Genomic DNA, 23295 nt, shown 5'->3' with positions numbered 1-23295 from the left:
CTTCCAAAACACCTTCAGTTGAAAAGCTTAATAGTAATTATTATTAAGCATAGTCATCAGCTAGTAATTACAGTATATAGTAAGGTCATCAGCTGTACCATTGGTCACATATTTCTCCAGAGGAAACTAGCGTTCATCCAATTTTTATAGATATTGTATGGGAATAAAATGGAGAGCATAGAAAATAAGAAATGACAAGAAGTGCATTTGTTTCCACAATGGAAATCCTACCATGTAGCATAGCCACTAGGGAAGACCATCTAGTCAGATAAAAAATATAAAATTATTCTGGACCTTGAGCCTATTCGCTTTATAAGACGGCAGAGAATCAGAGCAGATGCCCAGAAAAGTAAAGCTTGCAGACTGCTAGTGAAAAGGAATATGCAAATGAGTGATCCAAAGCTCTCCAAACTCCTACTCAAAAGAGGATATTCTGCCAACCCTCTGCTTAACACAAAAAGATAACGAGTTTGATAGCAAAAGGAAGATCAGCTGTTTCAATGTTCCAATTATCACTTATTCTAATCTCACACAGTCTCCACAGAAAAAAAAATCAACCTGGAGCATGCTGTTTGGAAAGAGCACTATTTAGAAATTATATTTCAATATCTATGTTTTGCATCTTCTTACACAGCTGAATAGCTAAAAGAAGAAGAAAACCAGCTTCAGTTTCAGTTCTTTTTACCTCCTAAAGATGTTAGGAGAAACAATCTAAGGCAAATCATTTGTAGATGGCAAAGTTTTGTTTACTGTAATGGAGCTCCGTATGAAACATTTCAAGACCAGAATCAGCCCTGCATCCTCTGCTTGACACCTCCTACTGCAAGACCTCTCCACTAATAAGAGCCAAGAACAGACTGGTTACTTCACATCTTGAGCCAGGTGAGTCTCGAATTGTTTCATTTCTTATCTAATTTGCTAGATTCAGACTGCAATTTAGCCTTGCTTCTACGCCAGTGTTTTTGCTTCTTTGTTCATGTTTCTTCGCCATCTGTGATATTTTTAGGTTTACTGTACCATTGACAGAGATGCTGAAACACATATGATTCATTTGAGAGTGTTTCTACAGTATTCTTCCAGTCTTCATTTTAAGCTACAGTAATTGCCAATATTTAAGCATTGCTTTTCAGGATATTGCACTAATGTTATCCAAATGTAGTACTGAAATACTGTCAGAGACTAAGGTTTCAAGATAGTCCTGTAGAAACAACATTTGACTTCTCATTCTGGATACAGAAATTTTAAAAGAACTTTAAGTGGCCATGTTTCATTTTTATCATTATAATGTCAGTACTGTCAAGATATCATGTTTGAACAAATATATTTCCATATTTGTGTATTCTGAATATACTCTGCCTGCAAAAACCAATTCTTTTTAAAATTGCCAGATCCTGAAACTTGAAAATTAAGGAAAGCGAGGGTGGAAAAAACATCATGCCAGATTTTGTCTCCAAAGCCTATTGTTCCTTTGCGTACAGCACTACATTATTCACTATCTTCTTTTGTGAAAAAGAGCCTTTATGAGGCCTTCACTGAAGGAAATGATGTAATACTGTGCAGCCCTAAGACACGTGAGAAACACCTTAATCTACCGCATTTCTTCAGCCAATGGACATGCTTTAACACTTTGTAAACTGGATTCTGACAGCTTCAAATCACCCCTTGAATCTAACATTTGCACAACATAAGTGAATGTTTTAATTAAGCCACTTCACAGCTTTACCAAGTGTATAAATGGCCTGTTTTGTCATACTAATTTGATATCTTTGCATTCCTGAACATATTAACTATAAAAATATACTATTCTGATGACATTGCTCAGGAAGTGCCTCATAGTTGTAATATCAGTGGGCTGATATGTCTGCCTTTTACAAGGAAAGGAGCAAAACTGGAGATGTAGCCAAAGTCCTGATGTCTTTTATACGATATGATCCTTATAGACCTCATTTTAAAAATTGCAGGTGTTCCCTGAATTGATTGTTATTGTTCTTCTACAGCACGCAGTGTATCAGTGTATTTTAGACATTTATGGGGAAAGCCTACTGTGTGTATAAAATGAGTTGAACAACTCGGATTCCTCTGAAATTTCAGAAGTGAGTGAATATTCTGTAGGCACAAGTACTTAAGGAGCTGTGTGTGTGTGTGGGGGGTTATTAAGGGTATGTTGGCAATAGATGCCTCTTTTTTTTGAGTTTGTAAGCATTACTGTCAGCAACAACCAATGGACCACATTTTTTTATTCCCCCTTTAGAACATTCAATTGCTTGCGATTGATTTCATACTGCCAATAAAAGGTACACAAGGTAATTGTTTTATCATATTAGGACTATTTATGACTAGGATATGAGTAAGGCACAGCTCATAAAATGGTTTCAGAGCCTACTGAAAGCTGCATTGATTTATCTTTAACTTCTAACTTCAGCTTACAGTTCAAGATCCTGCCTTTTCTTTTTTTTCTGGATAATTCTTGTCATTACTCAGCTTTTCCTGGGTAGAACACATACTCTCTGATTGGCCTTTTACCATAGATAGCTTTATACATTTCATATAATTTTTGTTTTCTTTTTGTTTTGAAAGCATACATACAAAATGTTTTCATGTGATCTTTATTCATACGTGAATATGTGAGTGAGAATTATTTGAGCATGCAGAATCTTAGAATGAGCCCTATTTTTTCTGTTTATTGAGGTGTTTTGATGCATTCTGGATTCTTGCTTATAGGGTTATCACAGTAATGAAAAGGTTAATGGAATGCACTGTTATTGCACATAAAGTTCCAGTTCAATATATCAGATATGAATTAAGCCAACAAGAGAGTATTTAACCAAGAGATGAAGAGGAATAACCAGCATTCTCCAGAAAACAAAAGCAAAAGTCAGTTTTCATCAAAGATAAAGCATTTTATTTAAAGGAGCAATATACAAGTGGTAGCAAAGTTCAAATGTCTGCAAAATTTCCTGGAATCACAAAACAGTAGCTTGTGGTCATAGGGGCTGAAGCGAAGAGGTTCAGTTCCAGCTGTCATCAGATGGTTCAGTGTTCAGTAATAACAGCTAATGTGCTTTCTCTGCCACTCAAACCAGTCTGTAAAAGGTTCTTCTATGGCAATATAAAGTTACAGACAATTCAGCTCAAGTGCAATACAGAAGATGTGGCAGCAGTTGGACAATCTACTTAACATTGATTGAAAACAATTTTACAGTAAATTGATCTACAATAATGTAAGCACATGCGGCTAAAGAATTTAAGGTTTTAGAGGTTTGTAGGCCAAAGGTTTTAAATTGTCACTCTAAAGCACTGATATTAATCACAACGTCAAAGCACCACAGTAGCTTAGAACTGTAATAATGTGAATGGGATTTTAGTGGAAATTTTACATTTTCTTTTACTGCACTTACTTTCTAAAATTGTGCACCCTACTGCAGATCTTGTGCTTTTCATTTTATAGATCCTGCAGTACCTCAGTAGCCCATATAGAAATGATGTAAGTGTCTAAACGTATTACAGAACAATCTGAATACGCAGAGAGGTACAAAGGAAAGAAGAATGCCAGAGCACTCAGATTGCATGAAAGTACCCTATAGAAATATATAGTATGTATTTATATGAACAATTGTCTAGCGAAGTGCTAAACCTACCTCTGAAAACTATGCACTGTGCACGGTTACAAAGCTGTAAAACAGCATACAAAGCTGCACAACACTGGAACTGAATACTGCACACAGCAATAATACATTAAGTGCAAGAAACATTTTGCACATACTTCTATTCAGTTCAGTATTTTATTCAGCCACTTGCTCAGACTCAGAATTACCCCAAGCATATTACTATAAATGCTGAAGCTTAGAACACTGAAGTCGAAGAAACTCGATTGGGGGGTAATTTGAAAGACCCCCCGCCCCCCAATAATAAATTTAATTTGTCTCTGCTAAAATTTTAACAGTTCAAAAAACCTTTGTAAAGGTTGTCTGCTGGCACAAAAGTTTTTAACACCTTTTTCTCTGTGTGAGAGCTGCCGGATCATAAGAAAAAAAAAAGTGTCAGATTTGACTGGAAAATAAACTCACACTTTAACTTAAAAACTATAAAGCTTTGGAAAAATTGTAAAGTTCATCAAATGCATGCAAAAGTAAACTCAACACACACACACAAAAACAGTTCTAGTGCTTTCCTGGTAGACTGCCACTGAGCTTTTTCAGGAAATAATAGGCATAGTGCTGTATTGTCACGCTCTCGTGTGCAGCGGTGTGCTCAGCGTCACAATGTGGCAGTGATTCAGGTGTGGCTTCCGTTCGGAGTCAGCACAGAATCTGAAAAAATACGAGGCACAATTGACATTACTGTTTAATGTCAACAAACACAAAGAGGGCTGTTTTTCCGCTTGGCAAAGGGTGTTTGCTGTTATCATACAAGTACAGCACATTTTAAGTAGTCTGACTATAACTCATTTATCAGTCAACAGACGCCATGTGAATTACGAAACTCAAACTCTTCTTTTACTGCTCTCATTAGATATTCCAAGGCTGGATAACGTATACAAATATAATGTATCACCCTTTTTCTGATTATATCATACCTTTTCTAAGCTGTATCAAGCATAACCTGGATCACATCAGCAGAGATTCAGTTTTTCTGTTTAAGTTACTGTACATTTCAGTCTCAGTCTTCATGTATCAGCAACTATTTGAAGGGCATGAGAAGACAGTACTCTGAAACTGAAGAGTGATGTGTTGTGTATTAAAAAAAATGTCATTGCTTGAACAATCCTTCAAATTATTCCAAAATTATCCAAAAATATTCCAGTAAGGAATATGCCAATGATGGGACACGTCCTGTAGTCACTCCCATGATATGGTTAGTGCATTTAAAAAAAAAAACTTGGCTGTGTCATTTTGTTTTCGTTTTGGTGAAAGCTATGGTCTTTCTAGCTCAAACACACTTTATGTCAGTGAATGGTGACTGAGGAAATATTTTTTAAGCCTCCCTTTTAAATCTGTAAAAAAAAAAAAGAGGCCTGTGCTGTTCCCATAAAGTCAGAAACAGGACCAGCGCTGAGTAGCTGGTTTAGAGGTATGTCCTATGCCGCATTTGAACAAACAAGAACAAAGGAAACGTTACAGATGAGAGGAGGCTTATCTAGATCATTTGGAAGTTAGTTGCTAACAGAACCTAGGATCTTATCCAGCTGTTTCCTGAAAGCATTGCTTTCCATGCTTGCTAGTCTCCTGTTTTGCCTAGCTTCATTGCTTAGTCACTTTATTGCCATTTTTCCGTTTTTGTACAATTTAAAGATCTTTCAAAATGTCGTTCAACATTCGATTTAAATGTGTTGAAGTATGAACGGTATAGTCATCCTTACTTATTGAAGCCTTTTGTTGTTTCTTATTTATACAGTATGTATCACAACCGAATATCCCAAAACTTCAAGCAAGATTTAAAACATTGGTAGGCATAAAGCAAGATTTGCTTTACACGTTTAATGCAAAGGAAACCAGGTTCTGCGTGGGTGACACACTGAGAGCTTGTAATGGGTTGTAATTTACCTAGTTGCTCAAAATTCTTCCGAAGAGAATTACTGGTTTGCAATTTGCTTATCGCAACCTTTTTTTGTGTACAATTAATTCATTTTAAAAATACTAGTCCTCCAAACTCAGGTCACACCAGGAAGTCTTTGTGATTTTAATTACATATCGTTATATTCTGGAGGCAACCAAAAGTCACTGTCTTACTCTGCTTTGCCCAGTAAGATACATGCTGCTTAAGGTACACTGTTAATATTTCACCATTATGCAAGGTTCCTCCTGCAATTCTTCCCTATTAAATTCCTCTTCATTATGCTCAGGAGAACAGGAACTTAATTTTGCCTGTGTCCTTAAGGACCACTTAGTAATTACAGAAGCAAGACTGCAACAGAGCTTTCTTTGGTGCACCCCATTAAAACCTTAATAAGGCTGGACAAAGTGCCCCCCCCCCCCCCCCAAATGTTCAACAATCCCCACCCTGGAGCAGCCAACACACTACAACACAGAGAAGGGGAGGCGTCTGTGTGATTAAAGACCGCTGTAGTACAATGGGGTGAACAGCAGCCACAGGGTAAAGGAAGCCCATGGAATATGCAAAGCAGCACTGGAGAACAAGACGTCTGCAGATCAACACTGCAAAAATATCCACCGGCATTTAAAATGGCCAGTGAGGCAATTAGCTGAAGGTATGCCATAAAGTGAGCAATTGTTTTTCCACCCACTGCCTGCTTTGGAAATAGTTTAAAAACCAGCCAACATATTCTTAAATGACCAGCAGGTGGTGTTGTTATGTGTAAATATTACTGGCCACTTGAGAGTTATAAAACCTAGATAATGTCATAATCAGAAGAAAACGGCAGCATCTTAAGGTGTGAAGAAAATCCTGAGGTTAGCATATTGACAAACTCAGATAACATAGGAACGGCCCTATTCCTGCTGGTTTACCCATAAAAATATACACAACCCCCCACCCCCCAACATTTGCTTAACAATTTAGACTGTAAAATGGAAAAGATGTCATTTTGAAGTCTAGATCACAGCAGACAAGATGTATGGGATCACTAAAACTGAAAACATAACTTGCAGGACATGGTTAGACAACCTCACCATTACAGAAGGACAGATGTAAAAAAAGGTAGTTATTAAATAAGTAGACCACAAGCACCGGTATTGATTTTGTTTGGGAAAAAAAGGAATAGATTTCCTCTTATTGTTACCTCCGGACACTCAATACCGACACATTAACAGGTGGCGGAGGAAATCCGGTAGTCATCTTTTGACGTTGAGCAGGAGACTGCTTGGAGCGTCCATATGATACGTTTTAGGCAAACTTTCCTTAAATTTAGTAACCCTAAAGGCCTGTGCCTTTGCCACCTGCTGGGCACTTACTGTAGGACACAACAGTGATCAGAAATGCAAACAAGAAGGGACCAGCTCTGGTCCAAGGTTTTTAAAGGTGGCTGCTTATTATGGCCTGTGAGTGGTAAAGACTGGGGAACTTTTTCCACCCCTGGTAGATATGTGCCCAGCACTCTAATGGAGGCATTCCGCTAAGCCAGCACACAATGCTGAACAAGGTGCAGGCACTCACAGAGGGCTGCTGTGGGGAGCCCTGCAGCTGTTCCTCTCCCTCCCCTCCCAGTAAGGCTCAATACCAGGCAGTGGGCTTAGAGGACTCCTGCGATGGGAAACAAAATAAAAATGGGGGAGAATTGGCCATCAATAAGGCTAAGGTTCAAATAAATATAGAAAAAGATACAGAAGACACAAGAAAAAGTATGGCCAGTGCAATTATCACATTTCTCTGTTTATTAGTCACAGATAATACATAGTACAGTTCAAGGCTGATGCATGCAGAGAGTAAGGCATGATCTCATGCAGTTAGAAATGAACTGTAATATTTCTTGGTAGCGCTACTTTATCCTACAGGCATCTTTAGAAGACTTTTGGTAGACGTTTCTATATTTTTCATCTAAGGGAATGTGCAGAAGAGTGTACTGCAGCACACTAAAGAGGTCTAAGAAGGCTGTTGCATGTTTTTTTTTTGTTTGCAGAAAGCAAGAGCATAAAAACAGATACATCCAAGTTCAGGAATAGCTACTTGTAGATTAATTCTATGTTAATTAACGCATCCACAATACACTCTAATTTCAGAATCCTTGTAGGGCACCAGTTTGTTACAAACAAAATACAATAAAAAAACATTACTTGGCTCATCCTACATTGCAGCATGTGATACAGTACTTCATTAAAAGTGAGGGTGAAACCAATCTTGCACCATAGACGAATATCACTAGAAACCAAACAGTAAACAGGCATTTGTTTCTGTGTTAGTGTAATGTACTGTACAGTAAATAATTGCATGATGGCAGAGATCATTGAGGTAAACGTTGCTGTCTTCATGTTGAAAATCCACATATGTGTGAATCTTTTGCAAGAATTACGTAGATGTCTACAGACAGAAATCAAGCTATGTGCACTATGTACCACCTACTGTAGTTGCTCTAAATTTTAATGCTTTAAACTTATTAAAAGCTGCTTTTTAGTATCTTTTACTTAAAGCACCATTACAAAAGTCACATTAACAACACTATTTTTCAAGTGATGTAAATGACAGGATATTACTAACAGATTAGTTAGATACTGTGTAACATTAGATTTCTACTCACATGTACAGTACTGTACGTACCTCTCACTAGCATCACAACTAATCTTTAAAAACAAAAATCATGTTGTAGTATTTGGAAATCCAGTCCTTAAAAAGTCCAACCTTTATTAAACTATCATGAAGATCACATTCAATAAAGAGTTGAAACAAGACACTCTTGACAGCTGTTTAAGAGTACTGTAGGTACAATTCTGCATAGAAGACAATTTCTCATAATTGTATTAACAAGGGTACAGGTCACCATGACTAATCTGTATTGAAACTGACAAGAAAAATCCAAAAGTCATCAAAGGTCGAAGTTACTATAACTGGAAAAAGAAAAATAACATGATGTTAAGTTAAAAATAACCTCCATAAAGAAGAAAAACAATTGAAAATGATCAAGTGTGTTTCTTAAATCCTCGCTTGTTGGATACCAAAGTGAAAAGTTTTCCACATTCTGAAAATCTCAAATTGATTTTTGTTTTTCAGAATTTACCCACAAATATGATTAAGCACTCATGCATTATGGAATGTCCTGTACTCCTAACTAGCTCCAGTGTACCATGGTAAAACCTTTTCAAAAGCATTAGTAAAGCACTGTAAAAGCGTGACAAAAGCCAAAGCCAAGCATGGTGAATGCATGAAGAAGCCCAGTGTTGAACAGTAACAGAAAAACACACAACCGCGTGCACATTTACCATGGTAAACCTTCTAAGCCGATTTCACTACAGTTGCTAAGCTGCTTCTGCCCTTTGGACTAATTCAAACCAATGCCTGTTTGGAGCTCAAGGCTCCTGCTTCATTTCACTTACTGTAGAAACACTTTCACATCGCAACAAGAAAAGAAAGTAGAAACCAGTGCTGAGTTTCCCATTTTGCTGTAGTGTTTAACATTGAATTTGAATGGTGGAGGATAAATGTCTTGTACATTCAAGAAGCATATATTGTATTTAGTCAACCCAAAAAAAATGTTTTCTTCTAGAATTTCTTTAAAAGAGACTTATCCAAGACATGTTCAAGAAAGACCTTTCAGCCTCACCATAAAGAACGGCACTAAAATTAAATGGAAGCACAAATTTAACACTGTTCAAGGGGTGCGATAGTCTGACCCACAGAGAAAGAACCATGGGTGCAAATTGGTTTCTTAAAAGTTGCGCTCTCTGAAGCAGGCTACTCTCTTTTCTGTCTTTTGTCCCTTGCATCCTATGTTGACTCATATTGACTGTTATCCAAATATTGGACTGTTCTACACCAACAGCACTTCTAACTTTGTATTTCCATTAGCCATTAGTCGAAAGAGTATTTAGAAAGAATACACAAAGGTGTCCATTTTTTTACATGTGTGGACACCGTGCTTATTTCAAACACGGCTAAGAATGAGATTTATTAAAAAAATGCCTCAACTGTAATATAACTCAACACACACACTTACGGGTGATGGAAGAGAATGCCAAACATGTGAGGAAATCAATGTCTTTGAATTGATTTTATCAGGCACACTTTCAATTTCATGTCAGCCCTTCATCACAATCACATTTCAGGTGTTGCATATTGGACTCATCTCAGATGTTATGATTTGCGAAGACCAAAAACAGTGTCAGCTCATGAGGGGAGACGAAAGCTGTTAATAATTAGGGAGCTTCCCCCCACTTATTCCCTCCCCTTAAATGTAGTTTAACCCTTTAGATATCACACAGGAGGTCATATATCACTTAATACTTCAGAGTGGGCAGGGTGACATAGTGGGTAGAGCTGTGGCCACAAGGGTCCTGGGTTCGATCCTGAGCTGTGGTGTGCTGTCTGTGTGGAGCTTGTAAGTTGCCCCCATGTTCATGTGCCATTTCTCTGGGAGCTACCTTTCCTCCCAGCGCACAAAGTCATGCTAGGTTTCCTATTCTACTGTATGTACAGCAGCAGTTGAGGCACTTCCTCATCTATCTGATGTGTTTGGAGTAGCTGTGATACTATGCTGATTCTGACATCGAGTAGTTATACGGTACATAATGTAAACTTAAGACACAGGAGCCTGTTAGCTTGGAGAAGGAAGTGTAGCACCAATCACCTCGTATGCTAAACACGTACAGAACCACTGTTTACGGCACATCTTTAAACTGAGTTCATTACCGTTTATAGAACAACAGTAATTAAAACAGCTCATGTGGAATTGATGTATGTGCAAAATGATGGCGGTATGATGTCTGCAATTGCAGGCAGCTGCAAATCAAGTCACAGGACACAGTGACATGTTTTCAAGTGCCAACAACAACAACAAAAAAAGATCAGTATAACATTTTCATCCTGTACTGCAAACATTGTAGTCATGTCATGTCAATTTGCATAGAGACGTTCAATTCTGAATTCTAAAAATTGTTTTTCTTGGCTTTTCTGGGACAATAGAATAAATAGATTAAACATGCAAAAGATGACAGATTTTACAGATTTTTATTTAATTTTAAATTAACTTGGTGTAAATTTGGGCAGTTTGAACATGTTTCAAGCATAGTATTAGAAAAAATTTCTCAAGTAGCATGAGCCTCTCCTCTGGAGCAGCTTCTTACCAAAACCATGTATGTGTGTATAAGGATACAAGGTAACAGTCAAATGATGGTAAAACCACTGATATAATAGAATGTGAAATACAACCACAGGGCTAAATGAAGCATACTGAAAAACAATTCATACTGTATAAAGTGATTCTGTTTTGTCCATGTTATTGTATTATCTTAATAGAGGAGCAACAACCCATTTACATTTAATAAGAAACAGCTTTGCTGACAGTTTAAAGTTGAGGTCTGTGTTTAGCTAACTATTGCCTGCTTCTGCTGCTCAAAATCTCATGCAAATTAAACTGATGTTCTCAACTTAAAAACACTTACAGTGTTTAGGAAGAATGGTTTATTGAACATGTGCCCTAGATCTGACTCCAGCATCAGCAGAATGCAACTCTGACTTCTAAGACTGATACAATCAAGTTCACAATCAAGTTGTGGTGTCAAAGAATTCTTACCAGGTTGACTGGACTATAGCCCCATGGAAATGTTTTTATGGACAACAACACCAGACACTGACCAGCTGCATGCAGTCCTAAACTACAGTATGGCTCTCCAAGCCAGCCATCATAGACACAAACTGGGGCCACAGTGGACAGACTGGGAAAGAGCCTTCAAGAAACTACTGTTGTTTTCAATGGGAAAGTGTTCCTAATAATCCCATTTGTATGAATACAAAATGTCTTTGCTCCATGGTGCTAGATTTTTATGGTACAGCTGTTTTATTAAACAAGATAACATAACTACCCCATAATTTACAGTAGTCTTCTTACTATATAGTATTATGATAAAAATATTTAGGGTAGCATTACTTATTTACAGGTATTGAATTGTGAACTCTAAAACACAGTTGGAACAAAATCTCCATCTTTTGTAGAAGGCTAAATTCAGTGAGAATTGTCAGGCAAACCTTTGTCAAACTTAGAAGACTATCAAGAAGCTCTGAAGGGATGTGATAGGCACTTCAAAAGCTGAAAAGTAGAAAATAAAATTCTGCAAAAACACCTTTGTGAAAGATTACCTTTGGGAAACTATGACAGGATGTGATTTCCGGAAGAGGTATGGAAAACTGAAACACGTGATGGATTTTAAACTTAAAACATGGTAAAATCCCAACCATAGCAGTAGCCAATAAATACAAGCTGCAGCAACTACAAGGGTATTTACAGGCATCAGTCACTTATTATTTCCAATTAATTGGTGTTGTTGCCATCACCTGGCTTCTCCATCCTAAAGATACATGACTCTCAATTCCCTGAAATTGGGAAACAGGTCAACCGACAGTATTCAGGTATGTATGTGAAACAAAATGCATGTGTGTGAAATCCAGGAGACGTGTTTGTGTCATTTTACTTACGGAGTTTCGATGCTTTTTCTGCAGTGAGTTATAGATAGGGGAGGGTCTAGAAGAGAAAGAGAACATGTGAAATAGAAGGTGAGGTCTTAGTTCTCAATGTAGCATGAAGCATGAAGCAGCCACCCCAGTTCAATCGCAAGACTTTTGCACGATATATCCCAGCTGTGCACTTTTGTGAAAGTGACCCAGTTACCACGAATCGAGCAACCAAAGAGAACCAACATAGCACTGTGCTTGTAACAGAAAAGGGTAATTACTATTGTCTCACCAGACATCCAATAAAATAAAAAAAAATGTTTCTAGGGCTGTTATATTGATCCAGGCTTCGTTGAGCACTTGCTGGTTGGCGTGCTGGTGGAAAAACACTTTACTATGGATACGAATAGGAACAATTAAAAAGCCATGCACTTTTCCAATTTGATCTTTTTTTAATGTGAACTGAACTGCTTATGTGTTATGTACACACTAGAGGTACATACTGTAATTGCACATAACAGTTTGAGCCCTGTGGGGTATACTGGATGAAAACCTTTTAGTTTCAAATAAAAAATGACTAGGGAGCACCAAAGCCCTGTCATTACCTTTATAAATCACCACTACTGTTGAGTTAAAATCATTTGTATTTTCTTTCAGATTACAAGTCTCATATTAATGATGGTTTAGATGGGCAGGGCATTTCCACACTGGATCGCAAATTGTTCTAAACAACTCGGTTTTTGCTGTTATTAAACAAATATTAACCGTCCCGAAATAAATTATTTTCATCTAATAAAATGAATGTCTTTTGACCTCATTACAGCATTTGTTTTGGGAGAGATTGCTTAGACAATGCAATGGACCAGTTATTTAGTTAATTAAAGAAGGAACAACATGCAATGTCTCGATCACTTGATGGTGCTGTCCCTATCACAAGTTGATCCTCGCAAACGGGATCTCATCCTGCACCTAGTAAACCATGTCGCCATACAGCACCTGCACTGATGATCAACTGAGATAACAGCATGCAGTTTCAGTTTGTAAAACGGACAGCCTGTCCTTTTTAATGAGAACTCGTTTCCAGAAACAGAGAGAGAGAATCCAAATGTGGGATGAGCCCCGCTTGGAAGCCAGCGATGGCCAGCTGCTCATCACCCTTCAGGGAGATTAGCATGCAGCTGAACACCTACCACGCTTCCTCTTGAGCTTGCGTTTGCGCTGCTTGTTGACGAAACAGGCCGCCAGTGTGCTGAACAAGATCGCCGCGGCCAGGAAACAGATGGTGGCCACGATCCCAGCCACCACTGGCCTCGCCAGTCCCTCATCTGCCATCTCTGGGGGGGGGAAGAGATCTGAGCAAGAGAAAAAACACGCTGCATCTGAGAATCTCCTGTTACAGGAAGACGCTTAAGGTTCACTTCCAGAGGGCACCTTTCCAACCAAGGAAGCACAAGGTTTTTCTGCTTTCACCTTTTTAATGGCACGCATTGTCTGAGCTTTTTGTTGGAGTTATTTTTCTTCTATCTAAATAAACTAAACATGAACAGAAAAATAACACAAAAAAAAACATCCACATCCATTAATCCATGTTCAAACTCCAAAATCATAATTCATGGCAAACTGCAGTTTACTTACATGAAGTGTTGTAGTAGCTAATTCATCACATTTTCCAATCAATGTGATTGACTCATTGTTATTAACATTTGTACCTCTTTATGCATATCCATAAATCTGATGGATTTGTACAAATCAATCAGGACTAAGTATCATCTGAGAAAATGGCTAAAGTTTTAGATGGCTGTCATTAAATAATGTTTTTACATAAAGAAAAAAACAGCCTGAAAAGAGTGTGTAATGGTACAGCAGTGTACATTTATAAACCAATAAATACATATTTGTAAACATAATGAACCTTTCTTTAGAGACTTGAAATACCCTATTCCTTTACTAGGGTCTTTTTGGACGTGATATTGTAATGATTATATTAATACATGGGAAACGTCTTTATAATGCATGAGAGATCAACAAAGAGAAGCCAATGTGTAGGACAAAGTGGCTTTTTAAAAACACTCTCCCCATAAGTAAGCTGTGGCAGATGAAGCAAAGAAACAGCAAGTGGAAATGAAATTCAGGGGATAATACACACATATATATATTAACTATAGCAATGAATTCTACTTTCACGTTTCTAATGCTACTTTAAATGAAATGTGTTCAATTCATTTAAGTGGTAACCTCTGTGAGAGGCATAGGCATTTATTTGAGTTTTCCCCACAATCACCATTTGACTCACCTGTACTTGAGACCCCCACAACATTACTGGGTTCGCTTATGAGGTCTTCCATGACAGCCATCACACGGAACTCGTACCATGAATCCTAGAGAGGAGACATAAGTGTTTTGTACGGACACAGAACTGAAGCGTTTATGCACAGAGAACAGAGAACAGAGAAGAATAGCACAATGCTTGGTTATGTTTTTAAATGCTCACGAACAGTTTCTGTGTTTTCTTGGTTAAAAGTCCAACAAATTGCTGGGTGGCTACTTTCAATTGAAAGTGAAAAGGTCACCCACAAGGATCAATAGCGGAGGACATCAATAGCAGAACAGGAGATCAATTGGATTCGATCAGAATGAGGTTGGATTGAAAGTGCCTTCAACCTTCATTAGCCCTACGGAGACCGATCACTCTCCCAATGGTGGGTGCTGAGGTGTACAAAAAAGATGACCTTTATCCACCTAATAAACTGGTTTTGTTACTGAGACCCCCCATGACTCCTTGCAAGCTGCTTCTGAAGTATTCTTTATAATTACTCATTTTTATGACAGCACACTGCACAAATCACCCAAAGACCTACTGGCAGTTTCGAGCATGTTCCACTGTGGCAAAATCAATACTACCAGGCAGGGCTTAGGAATAATGTATGAATAGGGGTCTACAAGGTTTACAAGATCAGTGACCTCTATAAACCCAGACACTGATCGATGAGAGACAGGGTTATGGAAAAAGAAAAAAAAAGTTCCCTAAAGGAGACATGAAACATATTAGATGAAACAGGAGAACCCACTGTTGCATAACGTACAGTACATGAAATCAAGGTTTTCATTGGGGAACAGTCCTGAAATTAGATCTATCTGGTCGGGGCCAAAAACAAAATATTGGAAGACAGTGTGTAGCATATATGGAAAAAAAACCTACAAAACTCTGAATATGATGTGGCAATAAATCTAAATTAAGAGAATACAAATCCTTAGCTTATAATTATCATGTTTAAAATATATTTCTTCTCAGGACATGGAAATGTAAAGTCCTCTCCTAACATCTCATGCAGAAATAAGTTGCAGAGCAAGTTTAAGATAACGAGAAAATCACACATATACTTTATACACCTTTTATGCTATTTCTACAAGTTAAAGTGAGAACAGGTTTTATATTAGTAGTCACTGTGAGCACGAAGGAAGTAAGCAGAAAAAATAGACTACATTAACTAGGACATTTTGTGACCTTCAAAAGTGAACTGATGAAAACGTAAAAACTTTGAAATCTTGATATGGTGAAGAAATATAATGAAAAACAGCGAAAAAGAAATGATCTGAAGTAATTTCTTAAAAACAAAGTGGGAACAATTAACGTTCTCCCTGTGGAATCTGACTCTAAAAGACAAAAAGATTTTTTCAAACGTTTCATCATTTCTTATAGCTGCATGTACTGTTGATTGGAGCAATTGTAGAATTGTAGCAATTCTGAACATGAAACAATAGAAGACATCAATATCACATTATAGTATAAAATTGCCAGCAGATTTTGTTCTGGACATCAATATTTTGTAAAGGACAGTAAAGTTCAGACAAAATGCCAGCTCTTGTTTTAACCATATTCCAGTGAGGACAGGCCTGCTGTCCTCAGTCGTCTGATCCTTTGATGTTAGACAACTGGCCAGTTAATAAAATCCAGGAAGCAGAGGCTTCCAGTTGGCTGTCAACCTCTTCTGTTCAGGAAGGAAAGCAGAGCCTCTGTTATGCTTTATTCCAGTGGGGTAGAGAAGTGACCAATGAGCCTGTGGGCACATTGTAAGTTCTTTTTGAAAAAGGATTTTCGAAGACTCAAAAAGATTTTGGGGTTTGAAGCCAGTAAGAAACTCATCTGACCAGATATTGATAGAGATTAACAATAAACATCTAAAATCAGAGCCAGCAGAGTGCATAGGTTATTTAGATTATAAATAAAGAAAGCACACCGTCCCCGGGTACAATTGTATGAGGCACTGTACTTTTTTCCTCACATTTACCAGGTTCTATGCAAATTGGAAGAATAGATCACATTACAAAGAGCTGTGGGGTCATTTTCAAAGATTGAAAAAAAGGAGAATGCCCATTTAGTCATGGCACGTGACAGAAAGATTATTATAAACATCATAGGATATTCTATAGCACTTTTGAGCTCAGTAAATCGATAAAAGAAAGTGTCTTTCAAAAAATTAAACAACTGAAATCTGACAAATTCACTATCAACCCACTATCAGGATGTGTGCACGTGACTGTCTTTACCTGAACAAGGTCTCTGGCTAAAAGCTCCGTCTCTTCCGGAGGGATTGCATTGTCCAGCATGTCCCACCTCTCTCCGAGGCGGAACTCCATGATGTAACGCTCAAGTGGAGAAGTGTGGTTAGCTGGAGGGAGCCACGTTAACAGGACTCCCTGCTGTGTCCGATTGGCTGTGAGGCACCTTGGTGGGGTAAGCAGCACCAGTGGTTCAGGGGTAGTAATAGGAAATACTAAAAATAAACAGGAAAAAAAAGAACTGCAAGTTACAGGACCCTGAGCTGTTTCTGTTTAATGAACACATTCCTGCAAAACTGTCACATGTGTTCACCTTGACGTAGAGTAGGTGAATGCTCTAACTTCAAAGCCTGCAATTACAGCCCTTGGGCTGAACCTTTCGGTGCTCTGACCACACACAAACAACTTTGCAAAGGTTCGACTACATTTGAAAACAGGTGATTTATAAAAAAAAGAATATTCAGAAAGGTAAACGTTTTATAACGAAATAATCTGCTAGATTTGGGAAACCGATCCATTTATCCATTTTCAAACAGCTTTATCAAAACAGGGTCACGAGAGAGACCTAACCCTGCAAGCAATGGGTCCCAGGCAGGTCCCACTCTGGACAGGATACCAACACAGGGCAGACACAGACACAGATGCACTAATTTTACTAAATCCAAACCGTGATTGAGGCAGCCGATTAAAATATATATATATATAAGGGCCGAGACCTCACAGGGTACCTTCACCTTCAAGGACCTGGGTATAAGGGGGGACACTGCGCACCAGATGTGGGGAAAAATGAAAGCCCTGTGAAATTCCTGTGGCCTGCTGCTTCAGTGACATGTCAAGACGCTCACTTACCTAGTGTGTTCACAGTGACGACCTCGCTGAAGGGGCCTGTTCCCAGCTTGTTCTGGGCCAGGACACTGAACTGGTACGCCACCTCGGGCTCCAGGCCCTCCACGAGCAGCCAGCTCTGGCTGCTAGGAACCGGCAGGGAGAGCCAGTCATGGGGCCCAAACTGAGCTCGCTTCACCCTGCGCGGTAGAGAAGTGGGTACATACTGTAGCATAGAGTTTACCGTCACACCGCTGGGCACGCGGGTGGGCACCCTCGCAGTGCAGCCCTGACGGGTGCTGCTGCTTTCGTCAAAGGAACACGGGGTGAGAATAAAAACATGTAACAGCCTGGATACTGTCCGATGCGTGCGTACATTGTTTTTATTTCAAAGAAACTGCAGCCCGGTTAGAAATAACCACCACAGTCCCAAAAACCAATCTAGAATTTCGAGATGATAATACACTGAGATTAGAGTGTACTTTTGTAACTGTTTCTCCTTAGGCTTGTTCCTACATTCAAGAGAAAGAAACAGCCCTGGCCTGCATTTTTCAATAAGCCTGAGGTACGCCGATTACAAGGGTTTTAAGAGATGCGCATTTGTAAATGTTGAGGAAAAAAACTGCTAGAAAATCTGGAAAGGTACTAAAGGAATGTGAAATCTTTCTCTGTACCTTCAATCTAGGTTTAAGTTACAATATCTTGCTCTTTCGAAGGACAGAAACCTGGGAAAAATAAACCCTCAACCATTAAATGAATTTCAGGATAAATGATGGCTCTGACAGGCCTAACAGTGCACTGAGAAGCTCCCATGAGCTACTGCAAGTTCATGGTGTCATGGAGTCTACAACAACCTGAACATATAAACACTGCAAGGCAGTGAGAACGTGAGGATAGTGAAGTGAGACATTAAGAGTCAGCTATACTGTACATTTATTACCTCATAAATCTAATTTCTCTAATTTATACCTAAAAGTTGTTATGGCTCGTGCCTGTTTCTTGTCTACAGCACAGCAAATGCAGATTCACAAGGCGTTCAATAGCAAATGATGCAATTTTATGGAAGGTTACAATGTCATTATGGGTTTTAAAAACAAGAAGATTGTAGATGATCTGTAATACTGTATCAGGTCAGAGCTAGGATTACAGCGAAGGCCTGGTTTCTGCTAATTGTTCAGAAAATGTCGCTGTAATGAACATCTTCAACTCTAAACCTTAATTAAACTTTTTTTTAATCCAGAAGAGATACTTTTTATTTCTTTGGTTTCTGGTGTGCCTTAAGGGTGCCTAGCACTGAAAAACAAATTAACCTGGAAAGAACAACATGTGTTTACAGTTAATTCAATCTGGAAGGCTTTTAGAGGAAAAAGCATCTTAGTCTATATAATTAGCCTGAAATATTTAACGAATCCTAACTGTTTGCAGTTAAGCATTTTGAAGTAGTATATTTGATGTAAGCAAATCTTAAGGCTTACTCTTCAGGAATTAAACATTTTAAATCACACCTAATGTGTCACAAAATGGAGAAATTCTCTACCACCTGCGCTGCAGTTAAACACACGGTTGTTTTTCATGCCATCCCAAAATCAAGCATGTGTCAAAGTAATCACTACACAGGAAGGGAGATGGAACATTAGAAAATAGGTAGACAGAATAATAACATCTTCAATGAGGAAAAAATATGTTTTTTTCCAGCATGGGATGTCTTTGTTAGTTCCATGCTGTCATAGCGGAAGCAATATGTCAAGAATTCAGAAAATGCAGGGTCTACCTCCAAGAATCAAAGGGAATATAATGAATTCTATACTTTCATTTCAAAGTATCAATGCCGACATTTATACTTCTGTCATGATAATAATCTGGCACTTCTGTCTACTGCAGCTGCACACATTCACAATGTAATTTAACTTTGTGCTTACTATATGGTGCATAATTTGCGTCAAGATTCTCCAGACAACCCAAAGCAAACAGAATGTCAAGTTCATGATGTGCGGGGACAATCAAACCATGGGAATTCAAATAATGTCCTCACCAGCTCTGTTTTCAATGACACCGCAGAAGTACGGGCAGTTATTTAGTAGCTGCAGATGTAACGCTAATAAAATGATCATCAAACTCAAACCTCATAAGCAGTATTTTTGGACAAAATAATTGTTAAAAGAATTATCAGTAGGGAATGAGATCTCTGTGATGTTGCTGATGTTTTACGTGATGCTTTGTGAAGCATCACTTCTAAATTGCATGTGTTTCTTAAACACTTGTTCTTTACAGAGAGGTTTTCCAGTGTTTTATGTTTATTTATATATTTTTTTCTCAGGGATTCTTGTTTAGGGGTCTGAATAGTAAAGGGTATTTGCAGTTTATTATTATTTTTTAACATTTTTGTAACTGTGTTGTCTGTGAATGAATTTATCCTGGTTTGCCCTCGATTTCTTTAAATACACCTTACTTCCATAAAGGTTTGCCCATGTTCTTTTGTTGCATAAGCGTTATAGAGAAATACATTTTGACAGAAAGCACTGTACCTCACTGTTAGCTTTTCAAATCCATACTGACATTTTAATATGGAACTTCTACCTTTTTGGAATATTTGGCAAAGCATATTGATTATACAATTAATATGAATTGCAGCAAAACAGGTGTGAATTTTGTGAAAAGTGTTTTTTTTATTTATTATTGTGTTAAAATACAAACTTCACAGCAGCTGGAGCAGACTGGCTTACACAGGGACTCCAGTTACAGTTGACCTGACACTACAGGTTGCTACTGTATATGGCCTCTTAATCACTTGTAAATAGCCTCACTAGGGAGTTATTGACTTAATTATTGGATAATTGGTAAAGGGTTTAGAATTTCACATTCTCACATGGCTGTTTGGTATTTAAAGGACATGGATGGGGCTGGTGGTGATTCAGCTTTTTATGTTTTTGAGTTCTGGATTTTGGGTGTGATTAAAAAAAAAAAAAAAAAAGGAAAGAAAAGCCCTAGACTACAGCTTCCTGGGCATTACTCTGTGGTCATTATGGAGTTTTTGTGTTTGTGGACCCTTAGCACTCCTCTAGCTGAGGGCAGGGTCTGTCATAGTGCCTTTTTACAGAATCGGACTTGGCATCTCAGGTGCAACCAAAAGAAAACTTTTAAGTGCTTTGTGTCTCATCCATAAGAACCAAATCAAATGACTGAAAGGCGTTTAGGATTCTCTGGCACTGTGTGTGTTCCTTTAGTAGAAAACGACAAAAAGGAATTCCTATCCTAGTGATACCATGTCAGTCATCCTCTTATTCATGTAGGTTTTTAAAACCTGTTTTGTTTTTTTTCTGGAATACATAATGCAATATGTGAAATTAGGGGATTAATGGAATAAAAAATAATAGAAATAATAATCTTATGTGTGATTTGCATCAATCAAGAGAACAGAATAACAGAATATTACTGGAATAGAGATTTCAGCCAGTTTTGGCTTTGTCCTTGGCTTTAGTTTACTTCAATGGGGATTTGTTAACCTGGGATAATTTTGTGTGGCAGTGATGCATAACACAAAAAAAGCCTCTGAGTAACAGCCAAGGAGGTCGATTCTGATGAACGATCACAACGCTTCTCTGTGTCAGCCTGGTCTTTCATGATATCTGTTATATGTGTGAGGGCAATTCCATATCAATATTTTATTATATTTTTCTTCATTCTCAGACACATAGCAAGAAAGCATGAAAGAGGGGTATTTACAAGAAGCACCCTAGCACTGCTGGACACACAGTGCAGGCAATCTCTGTTTGTATTTGTATCTGGATTTTGTCAAATAAGCTTTGCAGAGCTTTTAATCTTTTTGGAAACACATACAGGGGCAGCCCCGGTGACAGATGAAAAGTCTAATCTCGGTAAACATGGTTCCCAGGCTGCACGTGCGTTGATTTGACGGAGTGGCAATTGACTTTGACGTGAACTGAAAACTTGGTGAATTGTTGGAGAAGGTTCAGGAAGTGGAGCCACTGTAATTACTGGTTTCTCTTTCCTAAGAATTTCATTTCACAAACACTGAATACCAACTCTGCATGCTACTGTACCAGTACCAAAAAATAAAAATGACTGTAAAGAAAATTGACCTGTACAGGTAAAGATTCTATGGAGAAAAGAGAACAAGGAAAGAGAAAATAAAAAGGCAAACTAACAATTTTTAAAAATAAAGCAGAACAGGTCTGAAATCTACAGTACCTCAAGTATAGAAAACGTCCGTAACACATGAACTCCTATTACAAGGCAATGAACGTCTTTCATGCTCAGGACAAAAAATCTAAGGAAAAAGCCTGTTTTTTCAAGAAACATACGCATTCACAAAATGCATGTTCTAGATGAGTTCAAGAATACATAAAACTTCATTTTCAAGGAATAGACACAGTATTTCTTATTTGCATAAATAAAAAACAGAGGCTTTTAATCTTCCTTCCATCCATTTCTGCTCTGGTATCAGAGAATAGCAGAGGGTGTCATTTAACATTCTGAATAAATTTTAAAATGCACCTTTTAAAGATGGGAAATTTCTTATTTGACCCCAGATCAAGGATAAAAGACAATTCACCCCAATTTCAATGTGTAATAATACTTAAGCTGTTAAAAAAAAAGACTGTCTGACAAGGGCTATGTAAAAAACACCTGAAAAGGACTAATCAAAATGATCACGTAGTATTCAGTGTCTTGCTTTCTGAAAGTCTAAATGGAACATGAAAAGAGTTGAAGGAATCTCTGGTGCTATATTGGAGCGTAGGAGGAATTAAGCACCTCAGAGTGCACAAATTTAAATCAATGCAATGCATCTACAGTATATGTGGATATGCTTGAACTGATAAGTTAATGGCTGCAGGGCTAAATGCTATCTTTAAATGCCAGTCCTTGTTATAATTGATATGAAAAAAAGGAATGGTCAGCACATCTTGGGAAAGTGAAAAGTGTTTCACTTGGGAGTGTGTATTTTGTGTTTGCCTTATCTTGCATGGAAAGTGACTACGTTATCTGGAGTAATGTTAATTGTCCAATATCTGTGTTTAACCTCCCATTCTGTTCAACATTTAGAACTTGTATTTATGATGTTTCAGGTCAAACAGACCTAGTGCAGTTTTGATCTAACTGAAACCATCACAGCATTGGAGAAAAATACGTATTTTCTTTTCTTTTTGTATGGATTGTGCAACTGCAATGTACATTTTGGATGTCAATGCAAAAATGCATCGTAAATTAACTGATTTAATGCAGAGTGTGTTTGATCATTCTCTTGATGGAGGAGCAGATGAAATACAAACTAGAAATATATCTGGAAGGTCAAAAAAGGTGGACAAATCTCAATTTAATTTAAAACCCGTAAATGTCTTTAAGGAACAGGATCTTGGCTTTTTTCACCGTATAACTTTTTTTTTCCTCCACGATCTGCAGTACGACTTTCACTTTACCTGGGGAAATATGTTGAAGGAGGTTGTTCCAGATTCACAGCTAAAACTATCATTTATTGCAGTTCTCTCCTAGTACGCATACATACTGTAGCTCTTTCTGGTTTGTTTGTACTTCACGAGTAGGGAAAGTCTACAGGATCTGAAAAGCTAAATGGAAGCAGGGGAAACAGGGAGACAAGGATAGAGGAAGAGACAGGAGGGGACTGGCTGCAGACACTTTGTTCAAGGACCTTGAAATTAGAGCACTGGTTCATCTTAATCCCCCTAGCACGAAACTCTCATTGAATACTGACTCTGTCCTCCACAGCCCGCACTGTGTTCAAAGTCAAGACGTGAACAGCCTCCTCAATCACAGTTTCTATCGGCCAGCAAGGTACTGCAGCTACCTCTTTTTTTGTACTTTTCTTGCTGAATTAGT

The 23295-nt window shown here is 38.0% G+C and overlaps 1 protein-coding gene and 1 long non-coding RNA gene across 6 annotated transcripts in view; one reads left to right on the top strand and one right to left on the bottom strand.

The window, feature by feature from the left end:
* The window catches only part of igsf9bb (immunoglobulin superfamily, member 9Bb), a 171132-nt gene that overhangs the window by 25653 nt on the left and 122184 nt on the right, over positions 1-23295 (bottom strand). For all 4 annotated transcript variants that reach the window (XM_015337666.2, XM_015337667.2, XM_015337670.2 and 1 more), the window contains exons 13-18: positions 17464-17639; positions 16603-16829; positions 14348-14432; positions 13245-13406; positions 12079-12124; positions 7114-7200 (exon numbers count right to left, since the gene is read on the bottom strand). In XM_015337666.2, coding sequence (XP_015193152.2) covers positions 7114-7200; positions 12079-12124; positions 13245-13406; positions 14348-14432; positions 16603-16829; positions 17464-17639 — 783 coding nt within the window. The remainder of the gene's footprint in view (positions 1-7113; positions 7201-12078; positions 12125-13244; positions 13407-14347; positions 14433-16602; positions 16830-17463; positions 17640-23295) is intronic.
* Positions 579-23295, top strand: part of LOC107075683 (uncharacterized) — a 152986-nt gene continuing 130269 nt past the window's right edge. For both annotated transcript variants that reach the window (XR_011183044.1, XR_001477196.2), the window contains exon 1: positions 579-882. This is a non-coding gene — a long non-coding RNA (uncharacterized lncRNA). The remainder of the gene's footprint in view (positions 883-23295) is intronic.

Source organism: Lepisosteus oculatus, chromosome 23 (assembly GCF_040954835.1).
Source record: "Lepisosteus oculatus isolate fLepOcu1 chromosome 23, fLepOcu1.hap2, whole genome shotgun sequence".
NCBI lineage: Eukaryota > Metazoa > Chordata > Actinopteri > Semionotiformes > Lepisosteidae > Lepisosteus > Lepisosteus oculatus.
Note: the sequence above shows the minus strand (reverse complement) of the source record. Positions and strands in the feature narration are given on the sequence as shown.